This window comes from Mauremys mutica, chromosome 11, assembly GCF_020497125.1.
Source record: "Mauremys mutica isolate MM-2020 ecotype Southern chromosome 11, ASM2049712v1, whole genome shotgun sequence".
Classification (NCBI taxonomy): domain Eukaryota; kingdom Metazoa; phylum Chordata; order Testudines; family Geoemydidae; genus Mauremys; species Mauremys mutica.
This window is the reverse complement of record NC_059082.1, coordinates 41965732-41984874: the sequence shown is the minus strand read 5'-3', so window position 1 is coordinate 41984874 and position 19143 is coordinate 41965732. Positions and strand designations below refer to the sequence as shown.

The 19143-nt window shown below is 41.3% G+C and overlaps 1 protein-coding gene across 2 annotated transcripts in view; it reads left to right on the top strand.

Annotated features, from left to right (window-relative positions):
* The window catches only part of MYO9A (myosin IXA), a 480816-nt gene that overhangs the window by 335472 nt on the left and 126201 nt on the right, over positions 1-19143 (top strand). For both annotated transcript variants that reach the window (XM_044979720.1, XM_044979719.1), the window contains exon 12: positions 17589-17710. In XM_044979720.1, the coding sequence (XP_044835655.1) occupies positions 17589-17710 (122 nt within the window). The remainder of the gene's footprint in view (positions 1-17588; positions 17711-19143) is intronic.

The following is a 19143-nucleotide window of genomic DNA, read 5'->3' as shown; positions in this document are numbered from 1 at the left end:
AAGCCCATTGGTTCTTGTCCTATCCTCAGAGGTTAAGAAAAACAATTTTTCTTCCTCCTCCTAGTAACAATCTTTTATATACCTGAAAACTGTTATCATGTCCCCTCTCAGTCTTCTCTTTTCCAAACTAAATAAACCCATTTTTTTCACTCTTCCTTCATAGGTCATGTTTTCTAGACCTTTAATCATTTTTGTCGCTCTTATCTGGACTTTCTCCAGTTTGTCCACATCCTTCCTGAAATGTGGAACCCAGAACTTGACACGATACTCCAGTTGAGGCCTAATCAGAGTGGAGTAGAGAGGAAGAATTACTTCTTGTGTCTTGCTTACAGCACTCCTGCTAATACATCGCAGAATGATGTTCACTTTTTTTGCAACAGCGTTACACTGTTGACTCATATTTAGCTTGTGGTCCACTATGACCCCCAGATCTTTTTCCTCAGTACTCCTTCCTAGGCAGTCATTTCCCATTTTGTCTGTGTGCAACTGAGTGTTCCTTCCTAAGTGGAGTACTTTGCATTTGTCCTTACTGAATTTCATCCTATTTACTTCAGACCATTTCTCCAGTTTGTCCAGGTCAAATGCTGCCTGAGAATAAAGCAGAGGTGTCATGACAGGGAGGGGAAGAGGGTCCTACTCTTTGGAAGTTTCTGTTGAATTTTCAGGAAAGGAGCAATACATTCTGAAGCAATAAATGATGTCCTTCACCAAACACAGATACCGCTGTTCACATTTTAGGGCTTGTCTACATGAGTTATTCTTTGGAGGTGGATTAAACCAATCAAGTAGAAGTGATTCTGGAGTAAAACTATCTACACATGGTGTTTTTCCAAAATAGCTGTTTCACCCTAAAGTTGTACCCTAATTTTCTCTGGAATAACTTTCATGTATAGAGACAGGTTTCAGAGTAGCAACTGTGTTAGTCTGTAGCCGCAAAAAGAACAGGAGTACCCGTGGCACCATTAGTCTCTAAGGTGCCACAAGTACTCGTGTTCTTTTTTCATCTGTAGACAAGCCCTTAGTGCTACAAGTATGAGATAAACTCTGCCATGTAAACTGTGATGACTTATGCAGGGAAGGATGTGAATAAGCTGATTGGTCTTCACTCTACCTTTTGATCTATTCAAGCAGCTCTGGAATAATATATATTTTATATTCCATGTTTGTAGGAAACAAAACATGCTCTACTTTGAAAATCATTCTATACGAAGATTTTTCCATTTCACTGTATATTAAGAGCCTGTCTTTTTATGTGCTTTTACAAATTTAAAATATACAATACAAAAGTAAATGTCTCCATATATTACATAATGGTCTGCTCACGCCATCATGCACTTGCCCATAATAATAAGTAAACTATAGCTCCACATTATAACCACCTGCTCACCCCTAACTGGGTGTGGGGAGGAAGAGGGAGATCAGCCTTGCAGCATGCCCGAGAAGCTAGCGTGCCTCAGAGTTGAGGATTCTTCAGGGAGAATGCTCTGCCAGCAGCCCCCTCTTCTTTAAGCCTGGGGGCTCTAACTGGTTGCTGCTACATCTGTATTACCTAAAGATGAATTTTCAAATGACAACAAAGCCCCAAGCCATGCCAGTCTGTATATATTAATAACAGCATCAGAAAGCGTAAAACTAAAGTATTATTTCAAAGAAAGCTGAAAAATACTCTGTTTAGAGGGAACATAGGAGTTGTCATACTGTATCACCATCTAGTTTAGTATCCTGTCTCTCTTAGGGTTCTCAGTCAGCTTTAGATGCCAGTTCAAGGCCTTGGTCCCAATCTTCAAAGCAATTAATGACTCAAGCCCCAGCTAATATTAAAGACTGAATTTCACTCTGTAAATTGCTGAGATAGTTTCAGTTCACAAAGCTTTAGAGAAAGTGCGTTAGAACAAAGTTTCTTAGGGAAGGGGAACTGGCTGCAAAATGAACTTCCAGAGGAGATTAGATGAGTCCAGCAGTATTCAGAAAATGCTGCAAAACTTTCCTCTTTGAAAAAGCCTTGTCACCATAGCAAGGACGGCATTCAGAACATTGACTCCGTCTTCTACTCACCCTCCTCCACCTTCCCAAACACCATCTGTCATAAACATACAGCTACGGGTAGCATAAAAATCCCTTCTTACCCTGTAAAGGGTTCATCCCTCCTTTACCTGTAAAGGGTTAAGAAGCTCAGATAACTTGGTTGGCACCTGACCGAAAGGACTAATAAGGGGAGAAGATACTTTCAAATCTGTGGGGGAACGTTTTTGTTTTTTTGTTCCTTTGTTCTCTCCGGGTCAGCAAGGAACCAGGGCAGGGAAAATACATCTCCCTAAGCCATATCTGAACTAAGCATCTAATATTACAGAAATAGTAAGTAATAGCAAGGAAATGAGTTAGATTATCTTTTGTTTTAGCTTGTGAATTTTCCCTGTGCTAAGAGGGAGGTTTATCCCTCTTTTTGTAACCTTAAAGTTTTGCCTAGAGGGGAAATCTTCCGTGTTTTGCATCTTTTTGTTACCTTGTAAAGTTATCTTGCATACTGATTTTACAGAGGTGATTCTTTTATCTTTTTTTTTTTAAACAAACTTCTTTTAAGAACCTGATTGTTTTTCAGTGTCCTAAAGACCCAGGGGGGTTGATCTGTGCTCACTTTGTAACCAATTGGTTAGGATATTATTCTCAAGCCCAGGGCCGACGAGGGGGGCGGGGGAAGCCGGTACAAATTACCGGGGCCCGGCGGTCCAAAAGGGGGCCCGGCTTCCCCGGCTTCGTTTGCCCTGTTTAGCCGGTCCGCCCTTGCTGGGGGGCCAGAAAAAAAATTTTCACCGGCGCCCGAACCCTCTCTCGGCAGCCCTGCTCAAGCCTCCCTAGGAAAGGGGGTTTAGGGGCTTGGGTTGATATTTTGAGGGAGGTAGGGCTCCAAGTGGCCCTCCCTGAATGTTTGTTTAAATCACTTGGTGGTGGCAGCGATACCAAGGGCAAGAAAGGAATTTGTGCCCTGGTGAAGTTTTAAACCTAAGCTGGTAGAAATAATTTTAGGGGGGTTTTCATGTGGGTCCCCACATCTGTACCCCAGAGTTCAGAGTGGGGAGGGAACCCTGACACCATCCCCAACAAATAAAAGCTGTAACAAACCAACCAAACAAAACAAAATATCCCAACCAGAATTCTACCCTGAAAAGGGAGAAGAGCAGAGAATCAGTGAGGGTCCTCTCTTACTATTGATTTTACATGGAAGGCACTCGGGCTAGATTGATGGAAGAATTCTTAACTCTTCGTTCATTTTTTATTTGCAGTTCATTTTTAATTGACACACAGTCAAGACCTGAGTTTTATATCTCATCCAAAAGGCTATAGTGGATTTTTAAAAAAAATATGTAGTGATTTGTTCCACTCATCTGAGATTAGAAAAGTGACCAGATTAAAGCACAGTCAAACAGATAAAACTATCTGGACCCTGCACTCTGTAAAGTAGTTCTAACACTTCACCTTCTGCCCCCAAATGCACACATGTGCTTGTGTACACAAAGTTTGTTTTCCAGCATTAGACCACTTCCTCAGAGTGGTTGTTGGTTTTGTGTTTTTTGTTAATCCAGAATATATGTACCCTTAATTGTTCTGTGGATTAGGGAATACTTCTGTGTTTAAAAAACTAAATCAAAGTCTGACGACTAATACCGTAGATAGAACTGATCCCGCTGTTCCATCAAGGTAGTGGCGTTAATTTCTTCATGTTATGAATCATAACAATTACAGATAGAAAAGACCTATTGGGTCACATCCACAGTGATGGGTCTTCGTCACTTCTTACTTCCATCCCAGGATTTTTTTTTTAATATTCAGCCTATGTTTTCTAAAATGCACCCAATACTTCTCATTACATCTGCTTGTACCACCTGAAAATATTTGTCTCCTCCTAGGTGTTTGCACCCTACAATCACTTATAGACAGGTATTTTTCTTTAGTAGATATTTGGCCAAGATATTTGTATTTGTATTGTAGTTCTTTTAATTCTGATATGTAAGTAAAACTATTAGAAGTTCTGCTGAATTCTGTGGAATTTTTATCTCAGATTCTGCATAACATTTTTGGGTAAAATGATTCTTTCCTCAGTGAAATTCAATGGAGTGTTTTCATATGTTCAATGTTTAGTGAATGAATTTTAGTTTTAGTCAGGCTTGTTTTTAGATCCTTTTGTACCATGATGGGATCATTTCCACCTAAAGTTCCCTGCAGAGATGGTCCAGTCCCTCCCTCCCAAAATTTCATGTTCAAAACAATACAAAACCAAAAGACCCACATTTTCAAACTTGTGTGAGTGCTCAGTGTAGTCACACAGATCCCTGGTGTGTGTGCATGTCTACCTATGTGGGTCCTGCAACCCCAGCTGGCAGCCATTATAGATTTCCATGCCTAAATCAGCATTGCACACTTGGATGCACACACATCAAAATTTGATCCAAATATTATAGGGCTTTCAATTATTTGTTAAGGCTTTACACCTGTATTCCTGCGCCACAACATTCAGATAAATCCGGTGACTTGAGAGTTTGACTTGATCAGAGCTTTTAAGGCTGCTGCTGGTCAGGCAGGCAAAACCCAGTCTAGGTCCTGTCCTCCTTAATGCTATAAATCAAGCCATGCTCCCCTGCTTAGGCCGTATCTTTCTCCAACTATTGGATTAAATCAAGATTTTTTTTTCCCACTGAGAGGGAGGCACTAACCCACTCCCCTGTAAATACTGCATGAGTGAGTGAACTGGGAGGCATTGATCTCATGGCTGCTTTGTGGATCATCTGGGGAATGAGCAGTAGTTTCTGTCACTGCATGGTTATAGTAAAATAGCAGATACCCTAGCAATATTGAGCTGCTAGATTCTGAAAAAGCTGATTGGTCTATTTTGACTCTGCACTAAGCTCCCTTTGCCCAATTCCAAACTTGGGCGCTGAGTGCAGAGCCAAAGCACAACTGTTCCTCAGCAGACCTGCAGTGCAGGACCTTCTGTCTGTCACACTGTGGGCAAGGGCAGGTTTCTGTCAAATTTAAAAACAAAACATGGAAAAAGCATCAGGAATCCAAAAACCAGAATCCAACACCAGTCATTTGTGCAGGTATAATAGTGTGAATTAGGGGTATGATTCTGAATGACAGTTTTATTCTGGAAAAAAGCCTTCGTATGGATGTAGTTATACCAGCTAAAAAAAGTCCTTATGTTGGTATAAACTGCATCTTCCCTAGGGGAATTTTCTGGTCTAGCTATACTGGCCTAAGAAACTCCGCCTCTTTTAAAGCAGGCTGGTGTCAGCGAGCTGACATTTGCATAGGTGTGCAGAGTAGTTGTGTCCAAGGATATTAGAGAGAGAAAGTGGGTGGGGGAATATCTTTTATTCGGTTGGTGAGAGAGAGAAACTTTCAGGTTACACAGACCTGAAGAAGAGCTCTGTGGAGCTCAAAAGCTTGTCTCTCTCACCATCAGAAGTTGGTCCAATAAAAGGTATTTCTTCATCCACCTTGTCTATAGGTAGTTAATTGGTGTTACCATTTCCATTGAAGTGAATGGAGACATAATATAGTTATAGTTTATCTGTTAAGGCAGACAGTGCTGCATTCCAGAGGATTCCTTTACATCTATAAATGCTGAAATATGTTTTTCTGTATGCAGCGGTTAATTAAAAGTATGAATTTAAACTGATTTAATTAAGTCTGGATAAATACCTCTGTGGACACTTTTTTATTTTGGTTTTAAGAGTGGGTTTGGGTTTTTTTTCAGTTTACCTTAAATCTTTTCCCAGTCAGCTTAAGCTTGAACTTATTTAAATTCTTCATAAATAATTTTCTAATATAAAAGATCTTTGGAGATCTTAATCCGGCCAATTCTGGGTGTGTAGGTGTCAGTTGTCCTCTGCAGACATCAGGCAGGACACTGTGTGGTCTAGAAATTACTTTGGGGTACAGCACATGCAACGAAGGCAGAAAAATAAACTCTGCTATATCTGAGCCAAGTAACTGAAAGTTAGACAGAACAAACCAACCAGATAATATTGTCTACAGGAAAGGGGAAAAGGTAGACAATGAAAAATAACCTAAAATCTGTAATATAACTGTTACTGTATAATATAAAGCTTGTTTTTATACCAGTGATTCTCAGACAGTGATCCAAGAAATACTAATTGGTCACATGATTGTGGCTCCTCCTTGGTTCTAACTGTTTCTAATGACATCCAATCTAGTCACCAGCAAAAGCTGGAAAAGCAAAAACTAGAAGAAAGGAGAGGGAGCTTTTTCCAGTATGAGTGTCCGCTATGAGAGAAACGAGTCACCCTCATGAACTGGAACCACCAGTGGAACTGGGGCTGCCAGCAGGAGAGGGGGCAGGGCTGCCAATCGGTCTGGAGCACCCACTGAGGGGGAATGTCCAGGAGATAAGGAAACAATCAACTGGACAGAAAATGTCTAGGGTGAGAGGAGAACTCTGTGGTAGGATAGTGGGAGTAGATGAGAAATGGACCAGGAGGTAGAAAGGCCAAGACGCTGTGGTGGGGTGGGGGGAAAGAGAGCTTAATAAAACAGATGGGAGTGGGAGATTACATGAAGAGAAAATCACAAGTGGGATTATTTTCTTGAGAAAATGCAAATCACTGATTGCATAGAGCATAGTTAAAAATTACAAAAACATGCTTGTAATAATATATCTCCATATAAGCAATAGGTGTAGTTGCCACAAGATCACTGGGTGATCATGAATGGAAGAGAAGGTGGTCTGCGTGGTTGTAGATGAGAGAAGAGGTGATCTGTGAGGCATTGGACTCAGCATTGTCTGGTCACCACAGCAGAAGTGGGGCACCTGGTTGCAGGTCCCCAATCTTGCAGACAGCCAGTCACTCATTTAGCTGTTGGAGTAATTTTAGAGGAACTTCAGCATTGTTCTGCACTATATCCCAGATGCAATGACTACCAAGGAGCCATGCAATAGGTAAGAGTCACCAGAGTGCAGTGCATATTGCCCTTACCCCTTCCTCCATCTTGCCCCCATTCTGCGAGCTGATGAAAGTGAAGGGGTAATGAAGTAGATCTGGCTTTCTGGGGGAAGTCCCAGCTGGCTGTTTGCACAACCTGAGTGGCTCAAAAGGGCTGTAGTGAGCTAATTAGCTGTAGTGAGCTAATGAGCTGCAATATTTCTCAGAAGAATGTAGTCCACACTGTGAAAAAGTTTGAGTAAATTTAATCTATACCATTGACAAAACCAGACAATATCCCCCGCCCCCAGGAAATAATCATCAATCTCTTGAATCTCTTCATGCAGTTATGAAGCAGTCTGAGATAGTAGATTTTTAACTTGCCTGACTATGCTACCTTGTGATTTTTCTTCTGCAATCATGTATTTGCTGCAGTATCAGGGTCCAAAAGGGTTACTCAGGGTTTGTTGGAAATTTATCGAAGTAGCTACTCTGGAATATTTATTTCAGTATAAGACCACATATGGAGACTTTTATCCTGGAATAAAATGGTCCATATAGGAAGTTATTCTGGAATAAAAATTTTAAATATGAAAGCTGAAATTCTAGCCTAACCACTTGCCTCCAAGAATAGTAATTCCAAAATAACTATTTTAGTACATTTTCAAGTGTAAACAAACCCTTGTGCACAGAGCAGTACTATCAACTCTGCATTTACTTGCTGTTTATCAATTTAAGTTTGACTTTTAGGGACATATTTTGAAGACAGAGCACAGTGGAGCCATCTGCCAACAGACACAACCTGCATCCACCAACTTTGCACAGATAGATTGGGTAATTGCATTTATTGGTGAAAGTATGGGCATTCCTGTTACATCCACATTTAAAGAATTTGACCCTTAAAGTTTTTAACATTTGGGTTTTTATTTTCAGTTACAAAAATGTATTAATAAAATTAAGCTGAAAAATTGAAATAACTGGCCAACTATCAGATCAGCAGTGTTTTTTGACCCGAAACAGTGTTGCCAATCCCAACCATTCAGAAATCATGAGTTGACTCTTCCCCCCCACCCATCAAGAGATTTGATTAAAAATCGGGAGATTTAAAAATAAATAAGTGTTGGATTCTTTTTATTTGCCTTTGGGTTTCTGAGCATTGAGAGTACAGTTGGTTCATGTTTCAGGCTTTTCTCTACAACCATGAAAGTTTAAAAAAAAATTAAATATGAAAGCTGGGATTCTTGCCTAACCAATTGCCTCCAAGAGCTGGGACTCTTGGATACCATGCCATTAAGTCATGTGTTTGTCAACACAAGGAAACATGGCAATTCATGTGTTGTATGAGACACTCCCTCTTACAATGCACATATGATGTAGCTGTAAATGTACAAGAATGTTCCATGAGTGAAACAAGGCTCGTCAGGCACAGTAATATCCAGTGTGAATGGAACTGGTGGTATTGTCATTTGCAGCCCACATAAATACTCTAAGCAAAGTACAGTACCTGCTGTGAAAAAAAACAGGAGTACTTGTGGCACTTAAAGACTAACAAATTTAGTCTTTAAGGTGCCACAAGTACTCCTGTTTTTTTTGCGGATACAGACTAACACGGCTGCTACTCTGAAACCTACCTGCTGTGAGTGCATAATGCCTGGTTTTCAAATAATACTGCCATTTATTTAAAATAAAAATAAGTGTAATAGTTACTGACTAACTTGGAAAATTTCAGGTTTAAAATTAAGCAGTCTTAGTAGGCTAAATGGAGACTTAACTGTGCACTCATAGAATCATAAAAGATTAGGTTTGGAAGAGACCTCAGGAGGTCATCTAGTCCAACCCCCTGCTCAAAGCAGGACCAACCTCAACTAAATCATCCCAGCCAGGGCTTTGTCAAGCTGGGCCTTAAAAACCTCTAAGGATGGAGATTCTGCCACCTCCCTAGATAACCCATTCCAGTGCTTCACCACCCTCCTAGTGAAATAGTTTTTCCCAATATCCAACCTAGACCTCCCCCACTGCAACTTGAGACCATTGCTTCTTGTTTTCTCATCTGCCATCACTGAGAATAGCCTAGCTCCATCCTCCTTGGAACCACCCTTCAGGTAGTTGAAGGCTGCTATCAAATCCCCCATCACTCTTCTCTTCTGCAGACTAAATAAGCCCCAGTTCCCTCTTCTCTACTTGGATATTATTTTTACCATGCTGGTAGTGCTAGAAGCCTGAACCGAGATCAGAGCCCCATTGGGCTAGGCACAGTATATACACCAGTATTGCCAACTCTAATGATTTTATCAGGGCTGTAATGATTTTGGGGACTTTTTTTAGCAATCTGCTAGCTCATGAATTTTCCCTTGTTCAAAATGCCCCATGCTTCCTTATAGTCTATCTGCACACGGAAGTGAGGCTGTCCTTATGTAACTTTAGTGCTCTTGTGGCCAAGATGGAGCCTGCTCTGCAGGCAGCTCTGGCCAAGAGAAGGCGCGTGCAGGAATGCAGCAGGAGAAATCCCTTCCCCCGCAGGGGCACCTGTTCCAAACCCCCCCAGAGTGAACACACACACCCACAGGAAAAGTACAATGGATATAACAAAGGGAGGTATTTATTTACAGAGGGATGCAAACAACAAGGGGAAATATAGGGGGAGCAGTAAAACAGGGCTGCATCCAAGCCAAGGCCCCACGGCCCCAGTGGTAGCACAGTCTGGAGGGGCAGACACCGAGCAATGTGTCTGCACACAGAGTTCAGGAGTCCTGAGCAAAGTTCCAGTCCAGTGGTGAGTCTTGGGTGCTCCTGGTCGTCTTCGGCGCCAGGTAACTCTCCCCAGCAAACCCCTCTGGTGCCCTCTTCTGCCGCTCTCTGCAAAGCCGCACAGAGCGACCACCTCCCCACTTAACTAGCTACGGCCTCCCTCCTTGTTCCCAATGCAGAGTCACAAGACCCAGTACTCTCAGCCCCACGCAGCTCTGGGCAGCCGTGATACTGGGTCCAGCTCTGGCCTGTCCTCCTCCGGCGATTCCTCCCTGGCACAGTGCTCCTCCTGGCTCCTGTCCTGGGCTGTCCCCGATCGGCTGCCCTGGCCTTCCTAGGTTTCAGGCAGGTTCTCTCTGCTGCCCCTCTCTCCCTCTCAGCTCCAGAGAGCCCCCTGGCATTTCCCTTCTTTTTTCTCACTCTCCCCTTCCCCCCTAGGAAAAAGATTTAAAGGGACCATGCTCTCTAAACCCCAAAGGGGTTACACTTAATAAAGTTGGCTGCCACTTCCCACTATTTTCAGTGAGATTGAAGCCATGCCCAACAGCAAAATGGCTGCCATGCTATGATCCAGGGGACTGGACAGAACACAGGGACTGGGAGGAGCAGCAGAGTCTCTGTGAAAAGGGAATGGAGAGAGTGAGGGGTGGCAGGTTTAGGACTGGCAGGAGAATGAGGTGCAGAGGGATGGGAAGGAGGGGGCCTGGAGCAGCTGGAGGAAGGGGAGAACTGTGTGGGAGTGCTGCCCAATTTGGAGTGAGGAAGGGGGGAGACAGGGAAATGTTTCTTGTAAAAGGCTAATCCAAGCCCACAGTGTTTTTATTGTGACATTGTCACTTGTATGAATGATTGACTTGAGTTTAAAGTTCTTTAACAGCTGTATCTGTAACTCATCAACCCTAAACAGTAATATAAATTCTTCTTCGAGTGGTTGTTCATGTCCATTCAAAGTAGGTGTTGGAATGGACATGAACAACACATCTCGAAGAACAACAGTTACTAAAAGGTGGGTAACCATTTTCTCTGTGTTCAAGTGTGAATCGTAATGCCGTAATTAGGTCAGTGGTTCTCAAATTATTGACAATCCAGCCCTCCTTTTATCAACGGAAATAAACTAGCAGGGGAGAGAGTTGAGGCAGGATAGGAAATAGATGGCAGCTGCCCTGTTTTAGTATTGAGGAGAGGATAAGTGGAGTATTCTCCTGATCAGCTAAATACATGTGCATTTTATGTATCAGAGGCTGACTTTTCAGGTTCACTAGCAGAGGAATAGAGGGGAGTGAAAAAGTCAGAAGAGAGACAAAATAACAATTTGATGAGGGGGAGTTAAATTTCATGCTATTTGGGGTAGGGTGACCAGACAGCAAGTATGAAAAATCGGGACAGAGGTGGGGGGTAATAGATGCCCATATAAGAAAAAGCCCCGAATATCGGGACTGTCCCTATAAAATCAGGACATCTGGTCACCCTGATTTGGGGCCAGTCTCATGATATGGGGAGTCTGACTGATGATTTTTGATCTCTTGCGGTTGGCAATACTGCATACACATAGTAAAAGACAAAGAACTACTTATATAAATAACAAATGGTAGGGAAGGGAAGAATAATCATCCACAATTATATGGATGGGAAACTGAGGACCATGTAAATTAAATGATTTGACCATGGTTACACAGGGAGTCCGTGGCAAAACTGAGACTTGAACCAAGATAAGCGGAGTCTCAGTTTAGTATTTTAACCACAAAGCTCATCCTTCCACATCCACTGCAGGTATTACTGTGAAGAGTGCTCTGAAAAAACCTCATAAATAAAATGAGTAAGTAAACTCCCCACTCATCTCGATGGTCCCTCTGGGTCAGCAGATTGAGGCATATTGGAAATGAAGAGCATGAGGAAGTTTGCATTAGTCTTACCTGTTCTGTGGATAATCAGGACTTAAGGTGTCAGTGCAGGTGTTAAAGGTTCAAGCTTGAAAAACTAAGCTGTTTGTTTTAGTTAGTCTGAAACTACTGAATAAATATTCTGACCTGGTCTATGCTTAAATTTAGGTCATCCTAGCTGCCTCGCTTAGGGCTGTGAAAAACTTCACACCCTGTGTGACATAATTACATAGACTTAACCCCTACTGTAAACACAGCTAGAATTCATGTGTCGGCCTAGCTATTGCCTCTCAAGGGGATAGATTTACTACAGGGCTGGAAAAACTCTTTTGCTGTACTAAGTCTCTCTGCTAGAGCAGTGTAGCTTCAGCTGTGCTACTGTAGCACTGGTAGTGTAGACATACCCTCAGTTTCTGAAGAATTTAAACTATAGGAATTTACTTTCCTATATCAAAATGAAAATCTGAACAGCTCTTTTCTAGACAACATCTATGTATGGGCTGACAAATGATTTACCAAGTTTCAGACCTGTGCAAATTTAAATATCTGTATTACAAATTTTGCTCAGGGCCATGCAGAAGCTGTTAAAAAGAGTCACAATAACAAATAGATGAAGTGGGTAAAAAATCATTAAGGGGATTAATGGAAATAGTCAGCTGACCATGGAACTGTTTATAAACCTGTGAGCTCATCTGAGTTTTCTTTGCTGCTTCATTCAATATTACAAAGATCAAGAAAAATTCTCCTTTCTCAATATTTTTTCTCACCTTCTCTGTGCACAGCTAGAAACATTTAAAGAGAAGGTGGAAATGTAATGAATGCTTTCCATATTATTAAGCCTCAGAGAGTAACTTCACTTCTGCAGTAAGGAAGGTTGTTCCAGATGAACATGAAAAACACATTTCAGAGCTGTTGTTCTGCTATCTTGGCTGCCTTCCAAAGAGACTTTGGCAACAATTCCAAACCCTATAGGAGCCAGGGCTGCATTTTTGAAAGTGAAGTCATAAATGGCAACTCTTTCTGTTCCCCTCACCAGGCCTCCTCCTCCTCCTGCAGAAATGGCTAGTGTGGTAGGTGAAGAGGATCTCTGATCTCTTATTTGACTTGTGGCCTTATGGTTTTCTAAGTAGTTGTGTTTAAAAGTCCTGTGTTTCTTAACAATCAATAGGAAAGTAGTACTCGGGGTCTGTATGTTGTAACCTGTATGGAGGTAAATTTGAAAGGGATCTGCCCTAAACATTGTACTTGAATTAATTTTGTCCATGTCTACCCTACAAGTGGTATAGCAGCACAATCAGAGCTCTGCTGCTGTAGTGTAGACAGAAGAGATTTTCCCATCACTGTAGTAAATTCACCCCCTTGAAAGGCAGTAGCTAGGTTGACAGAAGAATTTTGCCATTTACCTAGGCTATGTCTACACTATGTAGCTTTTAGCAACACAGCTGTGCCGCTAAAAGGCTCACAGCGTAGCTGCTGTTTGTTGTCAGGAGAGAGCGGTCTTGCCAACAAAGCACTGTTCACAGCAGCTCTTGTCTTCGACGTAACTTTTGTCTTTCGGGGTGAGGGGGGCAGTGTTTAACACCTCTGAATGACAACAGTTTTGTCTTTCACCTGCCAGTGTAGACAAAGCCCTAGTGGTGGCTATACTGGGGCATGGGTTGTCTTAACTACGTCTCTCAGGGCACACTCTGAGCAATGTAGCTTGGTCGACCTATGTTTTAGTAGTAGGCCACACCTGTGACTCTTTAACACACACACTTGTGATATAACCTTGTTAGGTCTGGATTCATGGCCTGGCTTACCAGAGGTTTCTGAACTTGATTATGTACTTTATATCCTTTCGGGTTCAACCAAGGAAAACACTTTTTTTTAGTTAATAGCTAACGGAGGGGCAAGGAAGGAGATGGGAGCATTATCCCCTGAACATAGAATTGGAAACCAGAAACCACCTGACTTCTAATCTTGATTCTTAAAATGACTTTGAATTTGGGTAAATCAGTCTTTCTGCTTCAGTTTCCCTTCTTGTAAAATAGAGAGTATACTTATTCAGCTTGCACAGACATTGTGAGCACTAATTAATTAATGTTTGCAAAGTAGTTGGGAGATGGGAAGTGCTGAGTAACTATTCTTATTTTTTAATAGGATTAAACACGTGGCTAGGCATGCAGTCATTTTCACTGGGATCTTTTTCCTGGTTATGTAACGTGCACCACTCATGCAGTCATAGCTAAAAAGCCTCTTCTTTTATAATTAAATGCCACTGCACCGGTAGTTACTAATATTTGAGATCTGAATATAGTAGAGCGAAATATCCCTGAATGAATTAAATTGTCTAAGGGAAAGCCATATGTGCTGCATCTGATTAAGTTGCTGTCAGAAGCAGGCAGCTGATGGATGATGCTCATTCTTGCTAATGTTTCATGCACAGACATACAAGAAGAACCTGTACTTATTGAAGAAATGTGTCCCCCCTCAAGGTTGGCAGGACTTTTTCTGCCTTTTCTGTCCTGCAGGATTCACTGACTTACTAGTGCAAATGTAAAAACCAAAAGATTTGTCTATCGTTTAGCAGCAATTTGTATTTGATTTCTGACTTCTCTGCTATAATGTGGTTCCATTGCTCATTGTATAGAGATCTTCAAACACTAAAATTCTTCCATTCTAATGCAACATTTTCAGGGATTTTTTCTTTATTATGTGTTTTGAACATTAAACGTTATCCTTCAGACTTTATTCCCATTGCTTAGGGGATCTGGTTTATTTACATTGCAGTTATTATTGTATCAACAATGCACAGATAGAGTTGGGTGGGAATATTCTGATGGACCTTCTGTTGGAAAATGCTGATTCATCAAAAGCAAAACATAAGTGGCATAAGTGTTGATTTCAGTGAATTTGCATTTAGAAGAGATTTTTGGAATAAAACAGTTTGATTTTACTTTTGAAATTTCTTTTTTGTTACAAAATTTCTTTTATTTCATATTATAAAACACATTTAAAAAAATTAAATGTCAAACAACATGGAACATTTAAATTCTTTCTTTCATTCTTTCATTCTTTCATTCATTTCAAAATTCCAAGAAAAGAATTGTTTTTTTGTTCCATTCTGGACTGGAAAAAAAAATTGTCATGGAATTTCCCACAAAATGGAAAATCCAGTTCCCACCCAGCTCTTGATACAGCATTGTTAATAGGAAACAAGATATCCCTGCAGGTGAGAGCTGAATTGCCCAGTGATTGAAAGTTATGGGGAACTCTGCCAGTTCTCGCTATTTGCTCAGGGAACCTCCATCTTTAAACCAAAATAATATATAAAGAAACTTAATCTTATGAGCGTCTATTGAAAACAAAACAACCTCACACCTGAATGCTCTTGTGATGTCATTGTTAAAAACCATTGTGAAATGTCCCAAAGCACTTAACAAAATCTCTCGCACACCTCACGCTCGTTTAGTCTCACATACACAGACTCTCTTACAAAAGTAATCACTTCTGTCAATTCTGTATCAAGAACTATTGGCAGACCATAGATATTTTTAAGAGTGGTGTGCTCTTAAGAAACAGGACCAGAGGTTAAGTTGCCTGATCTCAAGTACATTCATGGGTATTACTCTTTGGCAGAGTCATACCACAGCCTTTGGACTTGGCAGAGTGGCTTCCAGTAAAAATGTTCATGTGCATTGTTTGCTGAACAGAAATGAAATGGCTGGACATTGACTTTCAGGTAGATTAATATTGTGAAGTGCCCTTCCCCTGCTTACAGGGAGCCAGTTAGTGGGGAAAAACTAAAGTTATTCATTTTTTTAAATATGTACAAATTATGCTTAAGAAAATGCTTAAAGAACACATTTAGCTTGTATACATAAGTTAAAAACGTTGCTAACAATATGAAAAACACAGTAATAAAAAAAGAATAGTAAGAGTGGATTGGACACCTGTAAAATGCATATTAGGTGTTTCTTAGGGAGCTTTGTAATAATTCTTTCGTCATCTAACTCAGGGGTGGGCAAACTACAGCCTGGGAGCCGCATCCAGCCCTTCAAACTTTTAAATTCGGCCCTCAACTCCTGCCAGGGAGTGGGATCCAGGGCTTGCCCCACTCCACGTGTGCCGTGGCTCCGCATGGCTCGTGGAAGCAGCAGCGTGTCCCCCCTCCTATGCATAGGGGCAGCCAGGGGGCTCCGCACACTGCTCACTCCCCAAGTGCCATCCCTGCAGTTCCCATTGGCCTGCACTCCTTACCCTGTTTAGCACCCCGACCCCCTGCCCTGATCCCCCTCCTGCTCTCCAAACCCCTTGGTGCCACCGTCCTGCACCCCAGAGCCTGCACCCCCAGCCCTCACCAACCCTCCCATCCACACTCCAACCCTCTGCCCCAGGCAGGAGCCCCCTCCTGCACTCTGAACTCCTCATTTCTGGCCCCATCCCATAGCCTGCACCCCGAGCCGGAGCCCTCACCCCCTCCTGCACTCCAGTCCCCAATTTCATGAGCATTCATGGCCCACCATACAATTTCTATACCCAGATATGGCCCTCGGGCCAAAAAGTTTGCCCACCCCTGATCTAACCCAGTCAACAAAAGCCACGCTGCTTTACAAAAATATAGTAGAAACTTGGCTAGGTTCCGTTCTACTGTTTAAATACATGCTGCTATATACACAACACTGTATATTTTTTAAAATGCGTCTACTATGGAGAGAAAACTCAGACGTGTTTATGCATAAACATATTCTGGAGATTACACTTTATGAACGGACTACATTTATTTCAAAATGCATTATAATTATTTATACAGCTAGTGTCTCTAAATGGTTTTAAGCCTTTCTATATTTTAATTTAAGAGACGACATCTTATTTTCAAAAGATGGAGGGTCAGATCTTTGTTCATGTCCATCAACTGAGGATCTGGCCTATAAAAGAGAGAGTCTTTATTCCCAAAGTGAAGTTAGGGGCAGATCCTCAGCTGGAATAAATCAGATATATAAAGACATAAATAAAATTACAAATAGTGACTAGTTATCAAAACAAAGCAGTAAAATGTTGTCCAAGGCACAGATTGGCTACAAAGATTGTGCTATAATGCCTCAAATTAAATCAAAGGTGTTGGATGTTATTTCTTATTTGTGTTACCTTTCAGTCCTAAGGACAATATTTCCTAACTGCTGGGGCCCAGTGAAACAGTAAGGTTTTTATTGTTTTCCTTTACAAATAAATAAATTTTAGATAAAAGCAACACACATCTAATCATATCTCCTACTGGATGTGTGTTGCGTGACTTTTATTTTACGATTGCATGGTGGGTCAGAGTGTGGACAGTAAATTGTTGCATGATTTTCATGGCAACATTGCAAACTTATCACATAATTTTGGGACAGCCAGGCAGAACTGAGAAAACATGGAAGAGTGATGGGTGTGTCGTATTATACATATTTTTATGCACAGTAGGTACTATGTTGTATACAGTAAACACACTGTCTAGAGGAGAGAAAATAGGGAGAAGAATTGTTTCTCTCAGAAAAAGTGACAAATGGAATCTTTCTGAAAGTGTCTTGGTTCCATCAAAATAATTTTAAGGATTGATGTGGCTGAATATGTAAGATGCTCTGGTTTTCTCTGATGTTTAAATTAAGCAACTATTTTACTCTCATACTTTCTTCTGCAAACCAAAAAATAATGGCAGGGCATCATCCCAAGAACTAGCACCATTGTGTTATACATTTTTATATTAATTTCCAACAAAACCATTGGTGTTTCTCTTTTCAGCTTTTGCTCTTGGCTTTGAAATACATCCCTTGGCATTACCTACAAGTTCTCCCGTGGAGCAACTGTGAAAGACGTGCCATGTTCAGGGTCCTTAACTTCCTCCACATCTTCATTTTGGGGGACATCCTTTTGCTTCATTACCATCTAGACTATTCTCTGTTCTTTTGAAAAGGAGAACTTCTGAGTTTTGTAAGCTCAGAACCCAACTTTATTTTAATCAATTGATCTGTTCTTACTGACTTTTATTTTTCCCCAGGAGGAGTACAGAGCAGAAGGCATCAGCTGGCACAACATAGACTATATAGATAACTCTGGATGTATAAATCTTATCAGCAAGAAACCAACAGGACTGCTCCACCTGCTGGATGAGGAAAGCAAGTGAGTATGAACCATTTCTGAAAGTCACGACTGCGGTCGTCTGTTCACCAAACTCCAAAGGCTCGCATTGCCTTACCCAAATTATGTGTGCGCCAGGCAGAAGAAGAAAACAATCTGCAAGGTTACTGTTGGTGGAAGCTACAAGCTTTTGAGCTACACAGAGCTTTTTCTCAGGTTGCCATGGAGGAAAGTTAAATGAGAGAGAGAGAGACAGAGAGATATCCTTCTTACTTCATCTAGTATTGTTAAAGGGAAATGTTGGAAATTCTTTTCTTTAGTATTTGCTTAGAGTGCAGTCACACAATTATTTATGCTGAAGTCTTCTTTTTCTTGGTAATGTTTGCCAAAAAGATACCTAACGCACTAATCGCTATTTCTACTTATTTATGATTTCAGTGCCCTCTTAATTGTTTTTTAATCTAAGTGCTTGCATATAACAGGGTAATACAAACAGTGCAGAATTTTTTTTTAAAAAATTTAAACTATGAACTAAAAAGTTTACTTATATCAAGAGTCTTCCCATCATAGGGAAGAACAGCTAAGGTTACCTTTACTTTGGTTCTGTTCTTTCTTCCAGGTCTGTGTCTCAGGGCATGTCTACACAGTGACATGTAGGAAAGTTAAGATGAATTAACTAAAGGTGTGAATTTATGGAATATTAGTTAAAGTGCATTAACTGCCTGTGTGGATGTGCTCATTCAGAAGTAAAGTGGCCTTAGTTTGCTTCTAAAGTGAATTAGGGTATGTCTACATTTAAACTGCTACAGCAGCACAGCTGCAGCATTCTCCTATCACTGAGGTTAATCCATCTCCCCAATTTGTCAACAGACAAATTACTCCATTGAACTAGTGCCGTCTACATGGGTGTTAGGTTGCCTTAACTGCGTTGCATGGGACTGTGGATTTTTCACACCTCTGAGCGATGATAGCTGGATCAGCTTAACTTTTTAGAGCAGATCTGGCCTTAGTCTATAGCAAACTAAGGCTCCTTACTTTTGAATGAGAGCATCCACACAGAGATGTAATGTGTTTTAATTAATGCTCAATAAATGCATACCCTTTGGCTTGGTCTATACTTAAACCGCTACAGTGGCACACCTGCGGAGCTTCAGTGTAGACACCCGCTACAGCGACAGAAGGGGTTCTCCCATCACTGTTGTTAATCTGCCTCCCCAAGAGGCAATATCTAGAAGAATTCTTCTATTGATTTAGCGCTGTCTATGCTGGTGGTTAGGTTGGCTTAGTGACATCTTTCAGAGGTGTCCATACCCCTGAGAGACATAGCTATTCCGATGTAACTTTTCAGTGTAGACCAGCCATTAGTTCTTCTTCGAGTGCTTGCTCATATCGATTCCAATTAGGTGTGCGCGCGCCGCGTGCACGTTCGTTGGAAGATTTTTACCCTAGCAACACTCGGTGGGTCAGCTGGGCAC